This window comes from Manacus vitellinus, unplaced genomic scaffold (assembly GCF_001715985.3).
Source record: "Manacus vitellinus isolate BGI_N305 unplaced genomic scaffold, ASM171598v3 scaffold_1_pilon, whole genome shotgun sequence".
Taxonomy (NCBI): domain Eukaryota; kingdom Metazoa; phylum Chordata; class Aves; order Passeriformes; family Pipridae; genus Manacus; species Manacus vitellinus.
Genome location: NW_021939396.1, coordinates 8376348 through 8400913, shown reverse-complemented (window position 1 = coordinate 8400913; position 24566 = coordinate 8376348). Strand labels below are relative to the sequence as shown.

At 35.6% G+C, this 24566-nt stretch overlaps 1 protein-coding gene across 4 annotated transcripts in view; it reads right to left on the bottom strand.

Annotated features, from left to right (window-relative positions):
- ASAP1 (ArfGAP with SH3 domain, ankyrin repeat and PH domain 1) overlaps nucleotides 1–24566 on the bottom strand; it is a 148957-nt gene that overhangs the window by 27413 nt on the left and 96978 nt on the right. For 2 of the 4 annotated variants that reach the window (XM_018076702.2, XM_029959307.1), the window contains exons 12-24: nucleotides 22010–22018; nucleotides 21333–21433; nucleotides 20848–20917; nucleotides 19609–19696; nucleotides 18470–18518; nucleotides 13104–13267; nucleotides 11407–11540; nucleotides 10241–10332; nucleotides 9492–9678; nucleotides 6973–7058; nucleotides 5314–5429; nucleotides 2995–3062; nucleotides 455–562 (exon numbers count right to left, since the gene is read on the bottom strand). In XM_018076702.2, coding sequence (XP_017932191.1) covers nucleotides 455–562; nucleotides 2995–3062; nucleotides 5314–5429; nucleotides 6973–7058; nucleotides 9492–9678; nucleotides 10241–10332; nucleotides 11407–11540; nucleotides 13104–13267; nucleotides 18470–18518; nucleotides 19609–19696; nucleotides 20848–20917; nucleotides 21333–21433; nucleotides 22010–22018 — 1272 coding nt within the window. The remainder of the gene's footprint in view (nucleotides 1–454; nucleotides 563–2994; nucleotides 3063–5313; nucleotides 5430–6972; nucleotides 7059–9491; nucleotides 9679–10240; nucleotides 10333–11406; nucleotides 11541–13103; nucleotides 13268–18469; nucleotides 18519–19608; nucleotides 19697–20847; nucleotides 20918–21332; nucleotides 21434–22009; nucleotides 22019–24566) is intronic. The other 2 variants (XM_029959306.1, XM_029959308.1) reach the window with 1 other exon arrangement.

Below are 24566 nucleotides of genomic sequence, written 5' to 3'. Positions count from 1 at the left end.
TTTCCATTACTTCTGTCTTTAAAACCAGGAATATATAGCACAGCACAGTTTGTGAAAAATAGAGTTATTTATTCAACACCTAGGTTTTTAATTAATTTATGGAAAAAATAAGTATGTAAGCTTTGGATTTCTTCCAGCTAAAATTTAACAGTCTGGAATTCAGAAGAGGATAAAATGACAACAAAGTAATCTAGATTTACTGATTTATATTATACCGTATGTCTTGTCAAAGCAAAACTTTTGAAACTCAAGTCCATAACAACCAGGTTGACAGTGTATGTTCAAACAGCACTTTGTCAGTCTTTAATACAGGCCTCAAAACTATTTCCCCCCCCCCCAAAAAAAATATCTATAAGAAAAAAAAGGTTAAAGTAGGTCTCTAATTCCATTTACTACCACGGATCTGAAATGTTGAGAGTTTGTGTGCAAAGCCCTCCCAGTGATTCACACTTACCTTGTCATCTAAGTCATCGTCACTCTCATCGATTTCGTCCTGCCGAAGATTCCATTCATACTCCACATGAACATGTGGGTTTAGCTTTCCTGCCTTGGCTTGAGAAAGCTGAAAGAAATAAAAATTCTTGTTAAAATGCTTGCTGTTATTTTGCTGCTAACAAACTTAGCTTTGTAATGGCAAGAAAAAAACTGAAATATTTAGAGGTTTATAACTTTTCCAGATTAAAAAACCCACACAATTTCAAGGCGTTCACACAAACATCCTTCATTTATTTATGGTACAGAGAAACAGCTAAAAGACAAAAAGAAAAGATTTTTTTGGAAATGGCAGAAATTGCCATGTTTGACAAGCATTTGAATAGATGACATCAAGGTATACGCACAAAAGAAGATGCATCTGGAGCCCTCCTTTAAAAACAGAAAAGGCAAAACCTACTTATAAATTCTACTATATACAATTACTGCCCCTCAAAAATCACAGTTTTTGTACTCGAATCAAAAGAAAAGATATTTAACCTTTATTTAAATATTTTGCCTCTCTCTCCCTGGATGAGGCCAACATGTCTTAAGCACAAAATTCCTCTACTTTGCCAGCCCAAATAACATATTAGAAAACTATTACTTCAATGATCAGCAAAAAACCTAAAAGAGCAGTTCATGGTTTTTCTGAGGAGATAAATTCTCCTCTCTAAGGCCTAGATTTTCCATCACTATTTATTCCTTCAAATCCTTTGAAGTGTGGTCTACTAGTCGATTCAGGAAAGCCTTTAACCATCTTCCTGAAATAAAATATGTAATAAAGAAAGTATTTCCAATCTGTTATGTAAGTATTCATGAACCTACTTCAGTTGAAACTGAATTTAATTACACAGTTAAGACTTCAGTTATGCAACAGAAATTAGCTTAGTACATGCAAACACACAGCTATTTATCTTGTACTTTTGTTATTGCCGGTGGTAAACAATATGCTCATTCATGGGGTTTTTTTCACTCTTAACTATTTATATCTCATTGCCACTTTTGAAAAAAAATGCAGAAATCATTTTCCTCTTCAAAAATAAAAAAAAAAAAAGAGAAAAGGCATAAATGCTCTATGAGAGTTAGCTGAAATAATCAGTGAGGTATTTATGGAATTTGTATTACAACAGCTGAAACACTTAACTGCTAGATAAGCTCACTGATAACATCCCCTTGTTTTTGTTTGTTCTATAACACAATCAGCTGGTCCACATTAAGGGTAGATGTCACTTTACTGAAGTGATACTCTAAAGAAAAAGCAATCCATCCCAATTGTGTGCTGTAAAGCCGATCTGTTTTTCAGTTGACAGAATACTCAAACTACTGGAAACGGCACTTACACAGCAGACGTGGCACCAACTGAGAAGTCAGTGACAGTACCACTTTATCAGCCACAGCAAAATGTTGACTTGTATCCCCAGAAACACGGAAAATTATTTTGATTTCTGAAGGACAAGATGTCTTGATTATGCAATGATTAATTCATGACAAGAACTTTCATTAGTCAAAGGAAAGGTATTAAAATTACCAGCTATGGAGCAAAAGTAGATATCCTTGGATCATCAAAATGAGGAAAAAAAGGAAACAGAATTAAGCAGCAAGTGAACACTGTTTTGTAAATTCTCCTGGTTTTGTCTAGCATGTGTAACTGCCACACTACTCAGACTTTTTAATACCTTGGTAGTAATTAAATTCACTTGCCTATTTAATGCGTGCTGGTGGCACCTCAGAGAGCCACGAACAAACAAGTTTGCTGGTTTGATGTAGAATCCTTATTCCTGGCTAACTGCTTCAGAGGAGTACATGGGAAAATTCTTATTCATTTATTTCTTGAACACCAATAATTTTCTCTAGTGGCATCTGTTAACATCCCTCATATGTTCTCAAAATTCCAGAAGGTTTTTGCTCTGATCATGTTCAGTAGAGGGACAAAGTCCCATAGAAGCTGGTGTTCTATATTTTTTGATATACTAACTTGCAGACATTACACTTTTGCTTCTTTCTCCATTAAGCAGGTTTAAGTTGTTTCAATCCTCTTTGTAAGAAGACTTTCACCATCTCTAAACTACCTGTCCCATTAAATACAAAAAGCCAAAGCAGGAAAAGACAAAGATCCAGACCTAAAAGGTCTTGACAGATGTAATATTACAGAGGATTGTCTTGTACTCCTGATATAAAAGTCTTTAAAAAGAACTTCTGAGGTGATGAAGCCAAATGTCCTTGAATGATTTATTTAGTGGTATATGTAACCCTCCAGTGTTTAAGGTCTTCAAATATCTTGGTGAAAATAACTAGTACTGCCAACAGAAGTAACATTTTTTACTTGAAGTGTTGCAAAGAAAATTACTGTTGTGTTTTAAGTCAGAAAATATTCACCTATGGTAGGGCCTTCAGATCAGCACACAGCCAGCTGGCAGCAATACCACATCTGAGATACAGTGGTAATGACATATTAAGTAGATCACATTTTTAAAGCAGTAAACATTCCCCTTGCCTTTGCCCCCACAGATCCCTTCTTACCAGTTCCTCACACTGGACAGCTTTCGCTCTTTTTGCTGTGTCCAGAGCTGTCTCTCCAGCTTGGTTTACTACAAAATTAACAACACAAAAAAGAGCAATTCTTTGAGATGTCTAAAGAAACAATTCATTAAGTTTCACTACTTGTAGCACAGTAACTTCTGAAAGTGACCAAAAATATCTATTTACTCTATAGCAGTTGCAGTTCTTTAAGATTCCACTTTAAGTGCTCATGCATTTCATGTATCATCAGGTTCTTTCTGAACAGCAGCATCTGCTGGGACAGTTCCCAGATCCCTCCTAACCATCCTAGCAGAAAATATAAAGAATATATATTGGTCATTTCAACCTCCATTTAAGACCTTTGCCAATAAAAGTCTTACATGAATAATCAGGAAAAGCAAGTACAGAGGGTAAAATGGCTCAAAAAAGAAAACTATTCTAAGATTTAAAAAAAAAAAAAAAGTAAATGTTGATCCAAGCACGTTTTACTTTGATTAATATTTAGAGGTTTGAAGCCTTAATTTGAAGACATTTGAACAAGAAAAAATTTAAAACTTTCTAGCTAATTTGTCTTTATAAAGGCTATAAAACAGTTTACAATTTAAAAAAGCATCCAATCAGAAAAAAAGCAATATCTGAGCCCTCTGGAAGGTCCTCTGGCACAGTGTCTAATGGAATCCTTGCTAGATGCTAGGAAGTCTCAAGAATCAAAAGTAAACCCCATGTTTGAATCTTATGTGGATAAACTTAGGTAAAATGTCCATCAGCAAATGCCATGGAGCTGGAACAGAGAGTGGTCTACAGCACATGCAGACTGTAAAACATTTCTGTGATGTCAGACTGAGGTCTCATAAGCACATATGTCTATGTGAAATATTACACAGAGAATTCTAGTCAGGAATCCTAGAACATACAAAGCAGTCATCTAGAAAGGCCTATGACTGAAAGAATTAAGATCGCTAGAAGAAGGATTTCCTTATGGAAAGATCTCTCTGAGATGGTTCATGGGTTTAATATGAAAAGGAATGAAAATCCAGTACTTCCTGAGTGAAGTTAACATACAGACAGCTTAAGGGACTACATAAATTCCAAACATTCAGCTCTTGAGTATAAACCTGATGTTTTAAGGTCTAAAGACAATATACAGTTCAAAAAAACAACACAAAGAATGCAACACCCTCTCCCCCCTCTTTCCCCCCCAAAAAACAAAACACAAGAAAGGTGTGAACACTCTTCTGGCACCTATGTAGGAGAGCATTCAATGGAAGGACCAATAAACTTGCTTTGACTTGTTCACATACCTTTCTCATTATAACTACCAAAAAAAGGTCACATTACATTCTTTGACTTATGATAATATTGAAACATATTCTAAGGATGTATAAGAAGGCCAAGGAAACCAACGACTTCTGACACTAAGCTACGTAACAGTTTTTTACGAGGAAGTGGAGAAAAATGATGATGATGAAGAAAAAGGGAGAAACAAAATTTCATACTCCCCAGTTTGCATCAACTGTTGAAAAAACTCTTCTTCTATACCATTAACTGACTGAATGCAAATGTTTTATAGACATGTTGATGACACTTAAATCCTGAGCCTAACAAGCTGGATTTATGGAATGCCTTCCTAACTCACAAAATATGGTAGGGAAAGGAGAGCAAGTAGAAAACAGGAGATTATCCTAGGTGTGAGCAAACAGAGATTCTTTTCCTAATTAAACTTTTGGTAAGCCATGATGAAAAATGGACTAATACAGGTACAGCAAGTGTTATACCTGTCTCACAAATGCAGATGGCAAAGAGAAGCAGAAAGGCAGCTAAGAAAGCTGATCCCTTCCCTAAACAGCGACAGTGGTGGCTGGGATGTGCTGGGTGAAATCACAGTGCCAGCTGTCATTGATGTTAACAGAAGAATTAACTGTTGTATGCACAAAACCCACACATATATGAGTGGAATTAACATGAGCAGCCACTTGAAGCATTACAACATACAAGTTCTAGATTAATTTTACAATACAAACAATAAACCTAAATTCCAGGCAATTTACAATGGATCAGAAATAGAGTTCTGCAGAAAAATTAGAGTTTACCATTAGTATTTTGTATTAGAAACCTTTCTCACTATTATATTGTAAGAATTTAAGTTCTATTTCTTAACTGAATGTTTCTTTTAGGCTTGTTGGTGACAAGGTCCTCATTCTTTTGACACAGTTTTGTTTTAAAAGCTTACTTACCACAGGGACATAAATAAAGGTGGTTAAAGTAATGAAAAGAAATTTTAGGAAATTTTTATTTCCTAGTTTTAAATAATGAACTTACCTAAATCAATAGTTGGCTTTCCCCTCAAAAGCAATTTCAAACACTCTGGCTTGTTATACATACTGCAGTAGTGTAGAACTGTATTACCCAATGCTGTTTGTTTGTCCAGGTTTCCACTAAACACAAAAGAAAAAACAATCAAGACAAGTATAGTAGCTGTGCTATTCACTTCAGATTTAGCATGCCTGTAAACAATAAATTACTAGAATCTGTACAGCACAAATATGAAGTAGGAGAAAGAAATATTTTTAAATTAAACATGACTTTCAAAAACTATGAAAAATAGTTCCAAGGACACTGGAAATACCTGAGTTGTGATTGAAAAGAACTGTGAATCTACAAATGTTAATTTAAAATATTAATGAAGTGAAACTCAAATATTCCAGCCTAATCTTCTGTAAGGTCATTCCAGTTGTTTTCCACCCACCACTTTATTGGAATTTGTTTTTTCAAACATGCTAAATTAGCCCAATAAAAATATCTGAAAAATCATCCTGATACAGTTAAAATAGGTCAATAAGTCCTATGCAATCAAGGAAATATGAAAAAGGTGGTCGTGAGAATGAACAATATTAGGATATACACTGAGTTAGGGAAAAACCAGCTGTGAAAAGAGGTTCACAGGGCTTTTTAAAAACTGTACTTCCTTCAGTTTTCAAGTTCTAAAACCAGGTTTCTCCAAAAATGTCACTGCCATTTTGGGATCAATATAATACATTTATAAAACAGCAAAGCAAAGCTCAGGAGATGACAGCTTTTCCCAGTGTTACCCATACTGAACAGTAAGTGCAGAGCCCACAGGGTTGTAAAGGTGCTCTTAAACTTTAGACTGAGACAAAAATACAGACAGCAGACAGAAACACATACGAGACTATAGTTGTCTGAAGAAACTGTGAACCTTCATAACTAAACAAAATAATTATAAGTAATCATCCAAAATAAAAAATCCTTTAATAATGCTCAGAATAATAATTTGGGCTTCAAAAACATTTCTAAAATTACAGTCTCAAACAGTTTGCAAATATTAGTAGTTTATTTTTTACTTGTTACTTCAATAACACTCTACTATAATCAGCACTCACACTTTTCATTATGGTTTTTTTACTTCTATGAACACATCCCTTCCCAACAAAGAATATCTCAGTCAATAAACTAGATGTTGAAAATTACTAATTAAGAAGTTAATGCTCTCAATAGCTTTAATACAGTTTATTAAATACTGGAACACCTTTTTCAAAGTCTATCTATAGTCTGCTCATAATTTTCTGATTAAGATCCTTGTTTTCTACTCTTGCAATTTCTTTTCATGTGTTCTGTATTTGGCACAGTTACTAGCCATCCTTTCTCTACCTGAACTATTTGTTTGCATTGCTTCATATTGTCATGTGCTCTAAATCAATGCTCCCTTGTGCTCTGCAGAGTTTTTCCTTTCATCCTATTTTTATGTAACTGCTTTCCATGTTTTTAATTTATACGTCTTTCTCTCTCCTCATTAGGAGCACAAAGGTCAACTCGAAGGTGCTAAATTATGCTCTTTTGGAATATATCTAAGGAGAGAGATTACAGGTGATGAGCAAACACCATCCAAGGCACTGCCAGGATAGCTCTGAACATTTACATTTTTCATGTACAATTTAATGATAAATGAGCAATCCATACCAGTTTTGTACAAGGAAGTCAACCAGATGGAGAGAGGTTTGGTCAGCAGTCCGGACTGCTAAATGAAGTGCTGTTTCACCTGGCTCCTAAACACAAGCAAACAGAAGTTAGATTTCTGTGTCTTACTTCTGAAAAGCTTGTAATATCAGACCTAACAAGATACATGTCATTCACTCTTTTACAAATCTTTCAACAGAAAAATACTATTAGGAAATTACGGTGAAAATGGTTATTGCCTTTCTTATCTCTAAAAGACACCATGTGCTTCAAAGGAAATGCCATCCTACTTTCTGAGATCACAGCTTTCTCAAACCCAGTTTTCCCTTTTCCCTGCTGGATGGAACGACCCTGAGAAGCCTTTAACCATTTTAGCTACTAGTAACTAAAAGGGATCCTGTCAGGAATACTGAGTGAGTTTACAGTACTTGTTGCTTTATGACACCCTGGTGAGCACCAAGCACAGCCACAATACTATTTCCTACAAAACCAGGGGAAAAAACACCACAAAAATCAATCCCACATACATTAAATCTCCTACAGACTTGTAGAACAATTGAAATTGGAAAGGACCTGTGAAGATCATCTATTGCAACCTCCCTCCTAAGCAAGGCCACCTAGGACCAGTTTCCCAGGACCATGTCCAGATGGCTTTGGAATATCTCCAGGAACAGAGACTCCATAAACTCCCTGGGCAAGCCATGCTAGTGCTTGGTCATTTTCACAATACAAAAATGTTTCCCGATGTTCAGAGGGAACCTCCTGTGCTCCAGTCTGTGCCCATTGGCTCTGGTCCTGTCACTGGGCACCACTGAAAAGAGCCTGGATCTGCCTTCTTTGCACCCTCCCTTCAGGTATTTACACACAATGCTGAGATCTCCCTGAGCCTTCTCTGAGCTGAACCCTCCCCTCAGCCTTTCCTCAGTGAGGGGGTGCTCCAAACTCTCACATGTTTGTGGCCCTTCATTGCACTCTCTCCAGTATGTCCAAGTCTCTCCTGTTCTGGGGAGCCCAGAGCTGGATACAGCATTCCAGTTGTGGCCTCATCAGTGCTGAGTAAAGGGAAGGAACACTGCCCTCGACCTGCTGGCAATGTTTCAGTGCTGCCTAGAATAAATACCACTGCTGGCTCATGCTCAGCCTGGTGTCCACCAGGACCTCCAGGTCATTAGAGACCAAGCTGGGTGAGTCTCAGCATATATTGGTGCATGGGTGGTTTGCCCCAGATACAGGGTCTCCTTGTTGGACTTGAACTGAGTCATACTTAATTTTCTATATATATATCATATGCATTAATGCATTTAGACAGCAAAGCTGTTTAACTCCATTTAAAAGTTGCAAAAGAAGTTAATCTAGATCCAGATTTCTTTAACTCCTATTGATCATACAGGACATTTTTAAAAAGCATATTACAGTATGTATACTTAGAATTAAAGTCCAATTTAGAAAAAAGATATTTATTAAACATCAGAGAATTTACAGTGGAGAATGCTGCTGTTAATGTCCTAACTGCAGACTACATTTCACTTGGTGCTCATACCTTTCTAAGTATCATTGCCTATAATAGCTGAGAAGCACCAAGGAGCTAATTCTGTGCTAACTGCTGTGGATGACAAATACAGAAAGCTTACCCTGCAGTTAGAGAATTTGTCATGTGTTTCCATGATAAGCACTCTGTGATAACTCAAGTGCTGAGACTATATTGAACTTATCCCCTTCACTTCATAGAGACACTTCATATTGTGTCCTTTGCCATCTTAGCTATTTTCATACAACTTGTTGAAAACATTCTGTGACATCTCTCCAAGTTGGGTTTAAAAGTGATGGGAGAAAACATTGCTGAGCAAGTGGTTACACAGCATTGATTATCTATAAAACCATGTTATTTTGCTCATAAGCAACATTTCTCCAAGGAGAATTGAGGTCAACTAGGACTGATTTTTCAAAAAAACCAAAAACCTGTTACCGACTTCAGAAGGAAGATCAAGTATTCAGAACTCTATTAAAAAAAAAAAAATCTTCTCCTAGTTGAAAGACTCTGTACTTCTGTAAATGTTTCTTCAGAAGCTGTGAGGGTATCAGATTTATTCTTTCCCCATCCACAGTAAATAGAGACTTGTAGACAGTCAATAATGTTTTCCTTCAGCAACTATTTTAAAAGCAGGTATGATACTGTCGGTGATGTCAGGTGACCCTGCACTATCAAGTCAAGTCTCCTTTCTCTGGGCCTTTTCCTAAAAGAGATACATGGCAGAACAGGTGCTTTTCAACATATTAAAGTTGCAGCAAGAACAGCATAGGATATCACTATTGCACTTCACACTCCTTTCGACCAACTGATGACAACACATAGTGTTCTTTTCCCTCTCCACAAAGATGTTACACGACAGAAAAGAAATAAAACCCCACCATTTTCATCTGTTATTTTGCTTGTTTTAGCATCAAAGGTAGCAGACCCAGGTCCTGGGCACTTTACAAATACACATTATTTAAAATACTCTTTGTTTACCTGATAAGCTTACCTGTCCAGGCTCCAACAGTGGCTCCATTAGCTCTACTCCCTCTGCATAGACTTGAATTAGTGCAAGTAAATCCCTGGATTTGACAGCCTCAAGTAATTCACTCAGTTTAGCTGCTGCAGATGTACAAGTCTTCCTAGAGAACTTATGATCTACATATTTAGCAGTGATAAATTCTTTACGTGCAGTCCTGTGGGGTGTGAAAATAGAGCTTGCTTTAGAAATTTTTAGAAAAATGGGTCAACGATTTTAATTTACAATCACCTTGTCTAACTCAGGAGATAAGAAGGGAAGATGAAAACTATCTGAAAAAAAGTGTGTTATTTATTGTTATCTTGCATGTCTTGTAAACAAGCACAAAATACAGTAAGTACATTGTCAAGTTTATCCTCTCTTCTTGTTATATATGAAAATCACTCTGACTCTGGGGACTAAGACCAAAGTAAAAACAGAGCTGGTATCATTTAGTCCAACTGTGTTTATTACCTGAAGGGATTCTATAAAACTCAAAACCATTCAGGATTCAAATAATGAACCTTGAAACCCAAACTCAAAATATTTCTACATTGAGAAGCTGAGGTAGTTAAAAAGTGGCTACATAACTTCTAAGAAACTCCACAGTTGGAGTAAAAATTCCCACTATTCTGCCATTCTAGCCTTCCTCTAGCTTGGTTACTGTTTAAGACACTTTACATCAAATATATATTCCACAGTACAGTTAATGTTAAAAATTTTAGAGATTAAAGACTTACATATCACTTGATGGACTGGGTTTAGGTGAAGGACTAGGTAAATTCCCTTCCATAATATCATTAAAACTAGTATTTCCTACATTCTTGGCCAGCTGAAATCAGAAAAAGAATAAATGACAGTGAGGGCTTTTGGGGTCTAACAGCAATCTAAAAAATGGACTATTAATGTGCCTTTTCCACACTACTAATAAAAGACGGAACACGCAGGACTGCAAAATGAAAGCACAATGATTGCATGTAAATATAGAGCAATTAAATAAAATTTTAAGTGTAAATTCTCTCATCTCAGAACTTGTATGATAGACTTCACAGTCACAGCTGATTGCATTTCAAGTCAATCTGCCTCCAATGCAAAACCCAAAATGAGAATGAGGAATCAGCAGCATGAACATTGAAGTGGTGCTGGTACACTGATCAGGAAGCTACTTTTGGAAAGAAGCTCAGACCTATTGAAGGTCACGCTTAGCAAAATTTGATTTATATTAATAGTAACTTCCCAAACAACTCAGTATTTCAAAGAGAGAGCTAGTGCTAATGTTGAACCCATACCCAAATCCAGAACTGCCTTCTATCTTCTCTCAATTTTCCCGATCGAAATTTCTATAACAAGTATCTTCTCTCAGGCCAAACACAGCTGGGGAGTGATAAACCTGCTACAATTGTTTTGTTTTGTTTTGTTTTTTTAGTAGTCTCACATCAAATTCCTTTCATAACTTTAATATTATAGAGTTTCTTCCATCAAATTAAAAGATTCATCCAACATTTTTCTGTCAAAATTAGCAATAGTCATTCTTACTTGCCAAGTTAAATTAGCTTTCCTTTGTTTTAATTGCATGCAATTTTAGACTGCCTTGATTTAGGGTCAAGGTCAGCTATTGAGAGACAAAATTCTGATGGCACTAATCACAACAGATGTCAATACTCATTCTGCAAAACCCCAGGAAACAAACAAGAGAAGTGAGAAATCACCAAAACTATCAATAATAAATAATATTATATAATTATGCTCCTATCAAATACATACAAAATATGAAGGTGTTCTACAAAAACACATTCCTTGAAAAAAATTAACTGTAAATTATATATCTCAATGTTTCCTATATATATGTCATCAATTGTCGAAAAAAAAAAAATCACCAAAAATCATCCAAACGAAAGAAACTTACCAAGAGTTCAGATGTTCCTAATTTGTCTAATTCCAAAGACTGGATTCGAGAAATATGGACACCCATTTCTCTGTGTATTCCAGAACACTCAATGCAGGTTAAAATGCCCAAATTAGTTGATAGCCATGTTGGATCTGAAGAATTGAAAAACAACGTATTTAATCAAAGTACAAGAAAAGGTTTTCAGTGGTGGTAAGAAATCCCAATGTATTCTGAAATGATTCCTCATTTAATGTTTTAAAGAATGGAAATGTATGGAATATTCTTAGGTTTTTTCTCCAAACTGCAGTGCAAATTTAACCACAAATTGCTACCAATGGACTTCAGTTTTTCAGATTTAGAGACAGTCCCAAAGGCACTGAATATAGACTTATAAATTCATACTTAATGAATATATTTCAATACATTTAGGATTTATTTCCTGTACAAACAACATAAGGCTTTTAATTCCTGTTTTTAAAAGGAACAGATCTCCTAAATTTAACAACCTCTGAAGTTTTGAAATTTACTTCTTAAACTTTAAACAATCCTTTATAAAAATTGACCATATAATTTTCCAGTATGTAAAACAGCAGTATGCTGTAGAAAATTTAAGGAATGCTAGCTAGTCCAGGAAAAAAAATAAATAAAAAAATAAATAAAAATTGCTGTCATGGAGAAGATCTGCATGAAATATTAGAATAGATCTTATACTATGAATGCTACATAAGAAGCATGACCAGTTTTTAAGGAAAAGAAAAAGCTCCAGACACACATTGTACACATACATGTCTTCAAATTAATCTCTTCCTTGACCTTAAATAGTAAGTGCTGAAGCATTAGGTCAAGAGTTTTAAAGCAGCAAGCTGGTGTGCAGGAGTGAAGCTTAAAACTTCACTATAAATTAAAAGATGAATGAGAACTGTAGTCTGAAGTTTCTGTAGCTTTACATAATGAAATAATTGAATGAACTGATTCCAGGATTTGACACAGTTATATCCCAGTTTGTATTTTTATCTTGCTATTTCTTATTTGGATGAGCAAGCATTGCAAGATACATACTATCTACTCAGTTCCAAATAAGCATCACTTTCTTGAAGTGTCTCTTTAGATGAGAAAGCTGCAACAGCTGCCAGCTACCAAACCAATTCAGTTGTGCTGGGTCAAGCTGCCTCCACTCAAGCTCTAAGCAACACTTAACTGACCTGTAACTGTACTTCTGAAGATATTATCTTGGAGGATTTCAACTCTGGGTTTCATTCTTTGTACAAGACTACTTATTCCAGCTCTGAATAGTTCTGATACTGCAATTCCAGTAGTCTCATGCCAAGATAAAACCTCAGAGTACGATCCTGGCTAGGTCAATTTTTCCACAATCATTGTCTAAATATTACTCACTTCTACTTAGTAGCATGCACAGGATCAGTGATGCCAAGCAACTTCCATTCAAGTGCAACAAGCATCTAGACACAGTGCAACAAGAACAGTTCAAACTCCAGAGGGGCTTGAACTGCTGGAAGTAAGCACAGACAACACACAAAAATATTTTAGTGAATTAAACAGAACTAACGTAGGAAAGTCATATTTCTTCTTTTAAAAACAGGCTGAAGACTGGGAAACACATCACTTAGAAAATTAGTTTGCACTCTACAAACACTTCTTTAAAGAAATTACTTAGGTCCCAACAAGATGGTGATGACATGAACAAATTGAGATACCTGGTGAGCCACAATCACAACAGACTTCATTTCCGGGTAATCTCTGTATGTCATCAATAATGGCTTTTGTCAGATCCTCTAAACTGTTTTCCCCTGTGCTCTGCTCTCCACGGAATGCCATATTTAATGCTTCTTCTTTGCTGTTAGTCAATACTGATATCCATCTAGCACAAGATAAAGACCTTAATGAAGATCTGCATTTGCAAATACAAGTTAATCTATAAACTGTAGAATGCTTGCCAGGAACAAAATATTAATGGGAATGTAGGGAAGGACTCTATTGTGGGAGAGACTGAAGAGGGGAAAAAGTGAGAAACAAAAAGGAAAGATTTGAGAAAAGGTAAGTAAGAATGAGAAGAGACAAATAGTCTTAATTAAAACATCCCTTTGGTGAACAATTTTAAAGCCAAAGCAGCACAGTTCAAGTTTCTCAAGTAGGTGGAAGCTGTGGAAGAGAAAAGGGGCAAAGCTCCTGTAAATTTAACCACTTTAAAAGGTGCCCAAAATCTTCCTGAAGTCTATCCTGTTATTAAAAGAGAAAATTATAACCCCTACCGTGCATCTTTCTCCTCACAGAGGTAACAGCAAGCACCCTTGTGAATATGTTGATGCCCAGTTGCCTTTTAAAATGGAGGTCTCCGTGTACTAATCAAAGTCAGACTGTAATGCCCAAATTAATTGCCATGGCAACCAATGGAGTAAGGCAGAGAGGACCACAGGAGAGTAACCATATCAATAGCCAACACAAAGTTTTAGGACCAGCTCTTGACTGCAACAAATCAAGACTCTTTAATGATATTTCAGGTGCCAGTTCCTCGGCCCCTCTCAACCACTTGTTTACAGTTTTTGTTTACACAACGTTTTAATTAAAACCAAACAAACCCCCTTCTCAGTGGCTGTGGTACTACAGGTGGAAATAAAGAGGGAAAGCAGTTACACCAAGAACAAGCACATTGCAGATGCTGTGTTGCTAATTTAGAAAAAAAACTTGTTAAAAAGAAATCCTCACAGGTGTAGTGATTTTAGATGTTTTTAGATCCACTGCAAATATAATTTTTTACACATAAATATTTTAAATTGGCAGAGTCCTCAATGCATTTCATATTTACAATATCCAGATTGTCTGATATCATCAGCCTTCTGAAATGTGCTAAAATGGCTGTACATTATACACTTCATACATCTATGTCTTTTAAATTTTTATGTACACAAAATAATCTGGGAACTTGTGCTTAAAAGAAAATGCTTTAAAAATACTGAAAAATCAACCTCAGAAACAAAAGAGAAATTTAAAGTCTTGAACACAAATTTGTTCCATAGTTTGCATGCTGAAAACAACTAAATTTGTCTCTCTTGTTACATGAGAGGAGCCCACACTAGATGGCATTCTTCTGCAATTTTTCAGATGAAATCCAATGCTATTAAAAAAGAGGCAGCAGTGTCTTGCTTGTCTGTTATTATAGCAATGTTTGGTTAAATACACAGAGTAAAATAATAATTAAACTCAGACAGACAACATTTATTCTGATATTTGTTGACAATTTCTTTCAGGGCTACAATTTGATTAGTTTGTTAAAAAGGCAGAATTTAAACAAAACTCAGCTATGCAGTAACCATTAAAATATTATTAGATACAATTATAATAAATACAACACAACTGAGCCAGCTGTTAGTTTGATATAGATTTCCTTATTATGAGTATCTAAACTGTCAGAGCAATGATTTATTTTGGTTGCATTTGCTCAGGTAGAAAGAACCTGCTCTTCAAGGCTGCCTGTCACTGGTGTCACCTGTGGGTCAGAGCAAGAGGCACTGCAGTGTCAGCTCTTCCCAGACACAGCCCAGGCAGCACCAGCACAAGGACAGGCACACTCTGAATGACTGGTGCTACTCACACAAGAAGTGCCCAGTTGGTCACCAGGCCTGCCTGCCAGGCTGTGCACTCAAAAATAAACAAATCAAATCAGTAAATATAGGATGTTAATTCAATGCCAATAGTTTATAAAACTGCCTTCTGACTGCTCTTCTTCTTCTTTTTCTTATCTGTATTAGTCTTTTTTTTTTCCTTTATAAAAAAATATATGTTTGGTTTATCCCACAATACTGCCAGTGCCAAACTAACAGTCAAAAAGCTTCTGGTAATACTTTGTACTGTTCTCTCAAATAATTTTAAAAGTCTTAAATTTCATTATCTTCTTGTTTTAGGACAAGAGAAAAAGCTCAAGTTGTGCCAGGAGAGGTTAAGATTGGATATTGGGAAAAACTTCTTCACAAAATGGGTTGCCAAGAACTGGAATAGGCTGCCCAAGAAAGTGGTTGGGCCACCATCCCTGGAGGTGTTTGAAAGGTGTGCAGACATGGCACTTGGGGACATGTTTTAGTTGTGGTCTTGGCAGTGCTTGATTAATGGTTGGACTCAATGATATTAATGTTTTTTTCCAACCTAAAGATTCTACGATTCTATTCTATCTAAGACAATAAAAGAGGTTGTCCAATTGTCAATTAAACTTGTTTTTCTGAATCTCAGAAGTTTCTTATGATCCTTTAAGGCACTTCGTTTGCTGGAGATTCCTGGTATGGAAGAAACTCGCAATGGTAAACAAAAATCTGGCATCATGTGTGCCTTCAGAAAACAGAAGGAATTTGTTATCTTGGATGGACCAGACTGTCACTCAGATTCCTCTTATTTTTCTTCAATATTTTCAAGCCAATACAAATCTCTCTCCCAAAAATAGCAACCATTGGGTTTTTCGGTCTGCAACAAAAGTTTATCTGTCTCTTCTGACAAGTACTATTGCAACATGGTTTTTTCCAGGTAAATGCATAAACAGAACAAGAATAGCACAGTATCTTTCAAATATTCAGAAATAACCCTTTTTGTATGGAAGAAGCAACAGATAGTATCAAGACCTTCCAAATATTTCCAAAGTAAAAAATGCCTGAGGACTGTTGCTAAAATCTAGACTGAAGTTAGATGTGTGTTTCTTCACAGAAAAATTTCTGAATCTAGCTTTGTTTATAATCCAGGTGTTTCCTGTAGATATGGATATACCCTTGACCTTCAAAAAGAGGACAGAAAAGAACTAAAAGGTCATGTCTGGATTATGTTTGTCCCTATCCACAGTTACAAAAAAATAGAAAGCAACTATTATTCTCTAAGTTACAAAAAATAAATCTGGTTATGTTTCTTATAATCTACACATAAAAATATATTATATATGCACATACATAGACTCCCCATGCACCTCCTCTCCCAAATACACTGTATTTTATCTACTAGACAAACCAATAATCCACTGGGAATTTAAGGACTGTCAATCTATTCAGACAGCTGCCTGGATAAAAATCAAGAAGTACACTGGACTGAAGGAAGTGTTTAAGGGGAAGCAATAATAAACCTATAAGAATGTAAGCTTCAGTGGCTTTTATTTTAAACCATCTGCTTTTTTAATTAATATTAATTATTTTTATTTTTCAGTAGTTTGAGGAGCTATTTATAGAAACTGTAAAATGATCACTAGGAAAACGTTTACAGGGTCAGTTGAACTAAAATATAAAGAAAGGCATCTTGCTTTTTTCTCTATGTAGATGTGAGTCTGTAAGGAAAATGATTTAAAAATCTATTTATGCATTTCTTTTTCAATTGGTGTATGAAGTAAAAAAGACAGAAGAGAGGCAGCACTAAAACTAAAGCAGAAGGGGAAGTGCTGATCTCTTCTCTCTTGTGACCAGTGATAGATAGGACATGAGGAAATGGAATGAAGCTGCATCAGGGGAAGTTCAAATGGGAGAAGGTTCTTCACTGAATGGGTGGTTGGTCACTGGAACAGGCTTCCCCAGGGAAGTGGCCAGGGCATCAAGCCTGGTGGTGTTTAAGGAGCATCTGGATAACACTCTTAGTCATATGGTTTAGTTGCAGCAGTCCTGCAAGGAGCAGGGAGATGGATTCAGTGATCCTTAAGGGTCCCTTCCAACTTAGGATATTATAGGATTCTGTCTTCCAGTACAAGTAATTTTCTCAGCCACTGGACTTTAGAGTGATAAATGAGACTTCAGTGCTTCTAATGGGAAATAAAACCAGCCTGGAATTACAAAACAGTCCAAGAGGCAGCCCACTAAACCGAATTTATTGAACTGCCAACCAGAAGAAGGATATTACTAATGCATTCTCCGCCTACCTTGCTCATGTGTTAAGACAAAAAAACCCAAACAAATCACTTCTTAAAACAACTAATAGAGTAAAAATTAATGCAGAGCAGAGTCCCAAAAACTTATGGCTCACTGGAAATAACAGTATTTTCTTCTTGACTGAGAAAATTACTGGAATAATTAAGTTCCAGGATGAATGCAGCAAACATGACTAGCAAGTCAGCTTTGTACTCTCAGAGCCAACATAAAGCTGTGGAAGACTGGAAGGAAATAGGTGCACAAAGAATCCTCCAGCCCTCTCATTTCACCCATAACTCCCAAGGTTGAGTTGTCAATGCCACTGCCTCCCAACACCACCAAACAAGTGAAATACCCTACAAACATTCCCTGTACCTTTATAATACACATGGAGCAACACAGTCTGCCATTAGAATGTGGATATTTAACAAAAGAATGAGGCAGCCTTGCAGGCTCAGGCTTGCTGTCCTCTTCACTAGTAACTTTATTCCTTGAACTGTTGGGTGATGAGCATTAGACAACACACACAACACACGTTTGGTGACACAGAAAGCAATGATCAGGAGGAAAAAAACAGTGGTACATGGTTCTCAGGAAGTAGTTCTGATGCAGCAGGAAGAAAGATTGTTTTAAAGGAAACAATCTGGTTGGAAACAGGTATTAATGAAGCAAGTTCCTGGATTCTGAAGTACACAAATATCAGAGATGTGCTTTGCTGTTTATTTCTAGGTCAACAGTAGAAAAGATGCACTGCCTGTACATATTTCCTATGTGTTATATGGAGTTCTTTTATCTAATTATTATTCTTAATTTAAAGGAAAAGGCAGAGTCAGAAGTAAAAGAAGTAACTGCAAAACAGGGTTGACAGAGAAGACTTAGGAAGTATTTAAAAATATATCATTTGAATCCTAATAACCTGATATACTATATCATGACAAGCAACTGCACAAAAATCATGTGCTGGCAGGATACACAATCTAAATGGGTTTTTGGTTAGTTTGGTTTGGGTTTTGGTTTTAACATTACAAGGTTTTAAAAGAGTTCTGTAGTGTGACACAAGATAGTTTACATTTGTAGATTCACAACAGCAGAAAAAAAGAGACAGTAGGCACTACTTGTGCAGTAACTGAGACAACTATTGCCATTGTTTTATACACCCCTATTGGCAAAATAAACTTGAAAAATGTAAACATTCTTACGCCACGTATTCCTGTTCATCTTCTGCTTGGAAGTGGTATGTTCTGTTATCTGAAATAAATAAATACATCTTTTCATTTGGCACATGATAAATTTTAAAATATCCACATACTTGGTACTGAAACCTATTAGGCAACTAAAGCCTTTAGGAGTAATTGCTCTTAACCAATAACATTAATACCCTATTCATAGCTACGGAAAACAATTTTTTAAAAAAACTGAGAAAGATGAAATTCTGAATTCTGATTTGCACCAAATGTATGAATTTCAAGAGTCTTATGTTTAGAAATATTAAAGAAAAATAAGCATATGGATCAAATTTTGCCCTTTTAGAAGTCAAATCTGAAACATAAGTAGGAGAAAAGGGCAAAATTAATTTGTTCCTATAGTAAAGTTTTCGCTCCAGTTGGGTGAAGAAACATCTTTTTACTAACGAAAGGATGAGACATGAACTGCCTACTATCTCCCACATTCAAAGGTTTCATAAACTGTCCTTGTAAATCCAAAATGTTGATTAATAGTACGTATATAATGACTGAAAACACTAAGTGGACTCATCAACTTTAAAAGTGTTTTTAAAACCAAACTGGATACAAATGCCTGCTGTACAAGACCAAAAGGGGAAGAAGGGAAATCACAGGAGCTGTAATCATGAGAAGACAAGTCACTCCCAGTTTTAGACAAACAGAGGCATATTTCTAAAGTGGGATAAGAGAACAAGATAAATTGGTTCTCATTGCCTTCCTCATCCACTCAAATAGCACTCAAAAAGCAGAACAGTGAAGGAAAAACAAGATGAAGCCGAAGGTCTTTGCCATTTCCTGGTGAACATAGCTTATGCACGTTGCACTAAGCTGTGAAACATCCCTCTGAACTTAGGAGAGCAGCACATATGCTGTATTTCATGGCTTGTCACAGACAAACAGCATTTATCTCACACACACAGAGAACAGGTTCTATATTCATTTGTCCATTCAACCCATCTTCAAAACTAGAGGCTCTGAACACTCATGAGGCACTGCACGTGTCTGGTTACAGACCTGAACTTTGAGCTCTAGCCTCATGTTTTGCTCAAAGCCTTTTGCAATGACATTTTCAGAAGTCCCATATAATGCAAGAGGGTACTGAAGATGCTACATACGTGATATTAGATCAAAAGACTTCTTATCTTCAGCATTTGGCTTCACCTGGCAGGTCAATAAATTCAGTTTAGCTGGTTGCCTGTTGGACTAAAAAGAAAATTTATTTTACTTTAAAAAATGTATTGATTTAGGATTATTTTCCCTTTCTGGGGAGTGGTCATGCATGATATTAATTTATAGTGTGAACATCCACACATGTACACCCTCAAAATGGTGGAGACAAGCATCCCTTTGTCTGACTTGGGCTGTCAGAATGGACACACTGCTAAATCTAAACAAAATTAAAATTCTCAGGGCCACTCTTTCTGACTATTTGAATGGGATTAAAGGAACAAACCTTAATGTACAATATGCTCATATTACAGAGTTTTTATTGCATTTCATAAACAATGGTAAAACGATAAGGTAGTTTTTCATTACAGAATGCCCATAGTCCAAGTTTCCTCTTATTTTAAATAAATCAAAGATATAATTCTAAAACTTTAAACGGGAAGTGGGAAGCTGGAGATCTGGAGTTTCAGAATTTGGGATAAATACATATACTAATATTCTGTGCTGTAATTAGGTCACCTAAGACATTGTAACTAAATGTATCTTTAAAGTATATTGGGTTTACACAGGTAGTAAACATTCAACACTGATGGCCATCACTGGAATTTGGGATGAAGGAAAAAGAGTGAGGAATTGGGACCATGCCCTTTTATAAGAGTAACTCCTGTTCTCTTGTTTCAGACAAGTTTGTGTCATACTGCCACAAGGCACTTTTAGGACTGCCTCCACCATGTTGTTGCTACCTCATGATTTAGCATTCCTGGGAAGGCATTCCAGATACATGCCTGATTCCCAGAACTCATTGTGATCAAAGCTTTCACACTTTTAGCTGAAAGCACTCAAAATATTAACACATTCACTCATCTGTCAGACTGTGCCAATAATACCTAATATCAACTTCCCAAGTTTCTAAATTACCTGATACACAGATACACCATGACAATCCCTATAAGCAAAACCAGTTGAAGAATTAATTGAGAAGTCTGTTCAATATATTTGCCATTTTCTTATTAAACTACTGATAAATTCATTTAAGTATTAAATCAACTGTCATAAACTACAGTTCCACAGAACTTCAACAGTGAGAAGCTGAAGTGACACCCTTTTTGCAATAGCAAATTAGCAGATTCACCAGGAACAGAAATGTTAATTTCCTATTTTCATATAAAGGTATAAAAATAACTTACCGTTGCATGTGATATGGTAAGAATTCCGTTTTTAACAGTACACTTCCTTCTTTGCCATACTTTCCTTAACCTACATAAGAACAGCAAGTTCAGTAACTAGACATGACTTCAAAACACATGTTAATCCCATTAACATTTTGAGAAGATTAGCCTTAAGAAACAAATGGATGCAGTCAAAATTTTACTAAATGCCTCATCAAAAATAGCTTGGGAGATTTGTGACAGATCTTAATCACCTTTTAGAGACTTACAAAGACAACAGCTTTCTTTTAATTATGACTTTATTATTTTGTGTTTGCTTCTCATGCTTTATATATTTTCTGTATTAAATTCAGTTCGGTGTTCAGATTTGAACTGCAAAACTCTCAAGTGTTTGTGGCACATGCATTAGGAGAATGTGCCTTAAGCAACCACAGTAGAAAACAATTAAAATTAGTGCAGGAACATAGCTACAGTTTTCACTGTTATGTGCTCCCAGAACATACCCATCACTCTTCTTTAAAAGATAACCTTTCTTCTCACTGCCATATTCCTTATTCCCCTGAAGTTGATGCATACTATATCCTCCTTGCCTGCTCTGTGAATCCTAAAAAAAGGCAAAAACAGCATTAACATTTTCCTGATGTGCACAGTAAGCTTACCTAACTTTAAAGCCTATGCGTTCTTCTCTACAACTTCAGAAATTAATAAAGATTAAAAAAGGAGAGAAGACTCCTACTGCATGTCTTACAGTCATAGGACAGCTTGCTTTTACATAATGTGATCCTGAACTAACTGTTCAAGATTCAATTAATTCATTAGGCATTTGAAGTATAGTATGGATGCAAATATACATCTAACTACACTTTTAAAATGTAGATATTTAATATTTTATAATCTTATAATCAAAAACTAAAAGTCTAAGATGAAATTTCAAAAAGAAAGCAACAGAATTCAGCATGCATATATAGGAACATATATACAAAAAAAGACAAATGCTAATAATCACTATTTTTTTCTCAATTTAAAAATACATATATAATTTATGAGTTTTAGTGAATGAAGTCAGCTGAAATAACTTTTGGCCTGATCTAGTGAAACAATTAAGTGAAATGGATTAACTTGTTATAAGCACATCAGAAAAAAAAAAAATCCCCAAAAGTTCATTAAAACATTGACTTACTCTCCTAGACTTCGATCACGAAAGGCAAAAGCAATAGAGGAAAGAGAAAGCAAATAATTTAAAACGAGAATTACTATTTATTTAAAAAAACATGTTCCTTGAAAATAAATTTTATAGCCCGTGTATCTGTTAAAATAATGTTTCCCCTTTCTAATGGCACAACTAGAAAGAAGGCAAGAACTACTTTTTAAGGCACATTTGTGTTTTTTCTCATAAAAACCAAAACATCACAACAAAATGCTGTGCAACCTGGCATATATGACACTAGCTTCACACAACAACTACGATGACTACAGGATCAAATTTTATTATATCTTCCAGACCTTTAAGTTGTCTAAAATGATACCGTATTAATCCTCCAAACTCAAACTAATTCTGAATTTCTATTGAAAAAGATCAGGCCCAAAGTTAATTGTTAATTTTTACAAATGTATATAAAAAGGTATAATTAAGGACATTAATATGGTTTTAAATGTAGCTGTGAAAAAATAACCTGCAAAACATCTGATAATATCCCACCAAAAGAAACAAACAAACAAAGAATCAAAAGAATGGGAAGTTCAGTTACTCAGCAATAACCTTTCCTCTTTAAAGCAGTTTCTCACTATTACCATAACCAACATACACTGAAGGTTACTCCTTCTTGTTTTATTCAGGATCCTTACAATTGTTTTTCATTTTGTAACAAGTTTGCCACAGAAGTTTAAAGAGAAGTGCTTTGGTAAAACTGGTAGCTGTGGTTGGAAGCAGCACGAAGGCTGCTCTGTGCCATGTCCTGCCAGTACTGTTCACATCTAACAAGCAGTTCATCTGTTATAAGCAAATTTCAAATCCCCATTGGAATTAGGGTCCTATTGGTATTAGCATAAGAAAGAATATAATGAGATATGGTTCTTTTTGCAAAGAGCATATCAGATGGAGATTTGCAGAAATAAATCAAAGTCCAAAGAAACAGGTGACAAAACAGACAGAAAGCATGATTCTAGAGATTAGCTATATTTAACCTAAAGCTGTTAAGTTACATTGGTAGCAATAATTATTATACAAAAATAGGCAACAGAAGCTTGTATTAAAGGCCTGGTTTCTTTTAAAAAGTTAAACTTCTTAGGATATAAGCATTTTTAAACACAAAAGATGAAATACTTAACACAATTAAAATTATACTAATACCCGTTAAAATATTTTTTCCAAAAGCCTTAAACCACAGTCATTTTCAAAAATCAGATAATTCTTGCACAAAGTAACAGAATCTGCTCTAACTTGATACCAGGGCAGCACAGCAGTTGTCACAAGGGACACTGCATGTACCAGAGCCAATGTAAAATGGTACTTCCCTCAATGAAGCTATGGCACTGGCACTTCTGCACAGCCCAGGATTCAAAGATGGTCAAGATATACTTTACTAGGCAATTCCAGTGATTACAGTAATATTTTTTTTCACTGATCAAAGGATAGGTATGCCAGTAAAATGTGTAAGGGCATTACAGATGTCCATCATGCTAAATAAATACCTTGGATCTGTGCAACACAAAAACAGGAGTTACATTATGAGATCTCAAAAATGTTGGGACATCTCACTTCTCTAGTGGCAACTCCAAAGAGGTTAAAGGTGGACAAATTTACAATTTGGACAGGAATGACTAGTTTCAACTTCCTTCTCTTACACAAAGGGTCAAAGAAACTTAAAACTACACACAACCAGAGCCTCAATTTTATTATTTCAAAATGTTTCCCAGCCAAAGCAATGTTTGATAAGAGTACTTCTAAATTTTTACAAATCTGCTGGAGAAAATCCCATTCTTTGCATGTTCTTCAGTAATTCCATTAATCCATAAATTTTCCAGTGAGGGGATTATAATGCACTAATGCAACAGGGAAAATGTATTCTTAATCACAAAGACCATCTGCTACAGTAATAAAGCCCAACTTTATGTACTTGAAGATTTGGATATACACAATGATGGAGACCTGCCTCTAAGGCAGAAGAAACTCAGGTCACGTGTCTTCAAGCTTTGTTGTCTCTTAACTAAGGAGTAATGAATGCTGACATGCTGCTTCAGGATTAAATACTGAATGCCTAAATCACACAATGTTTTATCAAGCTTCTCAACATCTGCCAGTATCATTACACTCTGACTCAAGTCATGCAGCAGAATTGCGAGTGAAAGTCCTCACATTGGTTTTGAAAGGGACACTTGAACACCAACATGATCGAACAGTTATTTTATCCAAAATAACATATTCTTTCATTACAGCATTTCTCTCTCCTATGATTTTCCTGGATATCTGAGAATCACAATATTGCTCCTTTTTCTTCTAAGATAAAATTTCAATTCTCTTCAAGTGAAACACTTTATTTTTATATTTATAAATTTATATACAGATCTCACACATATATACACATACAGTTTTTCAGGAATCCTAGACTTTGTCTACACTATAATTCCAGTCAGAAAAGTTGCACAGGTTATTTTGGTTTGCCTGTGAAGCTACTTTATTACAACATGTATTTCAGTTTCAGAATTTGACTTATTTAATTTTTTATATTTTAGATGAG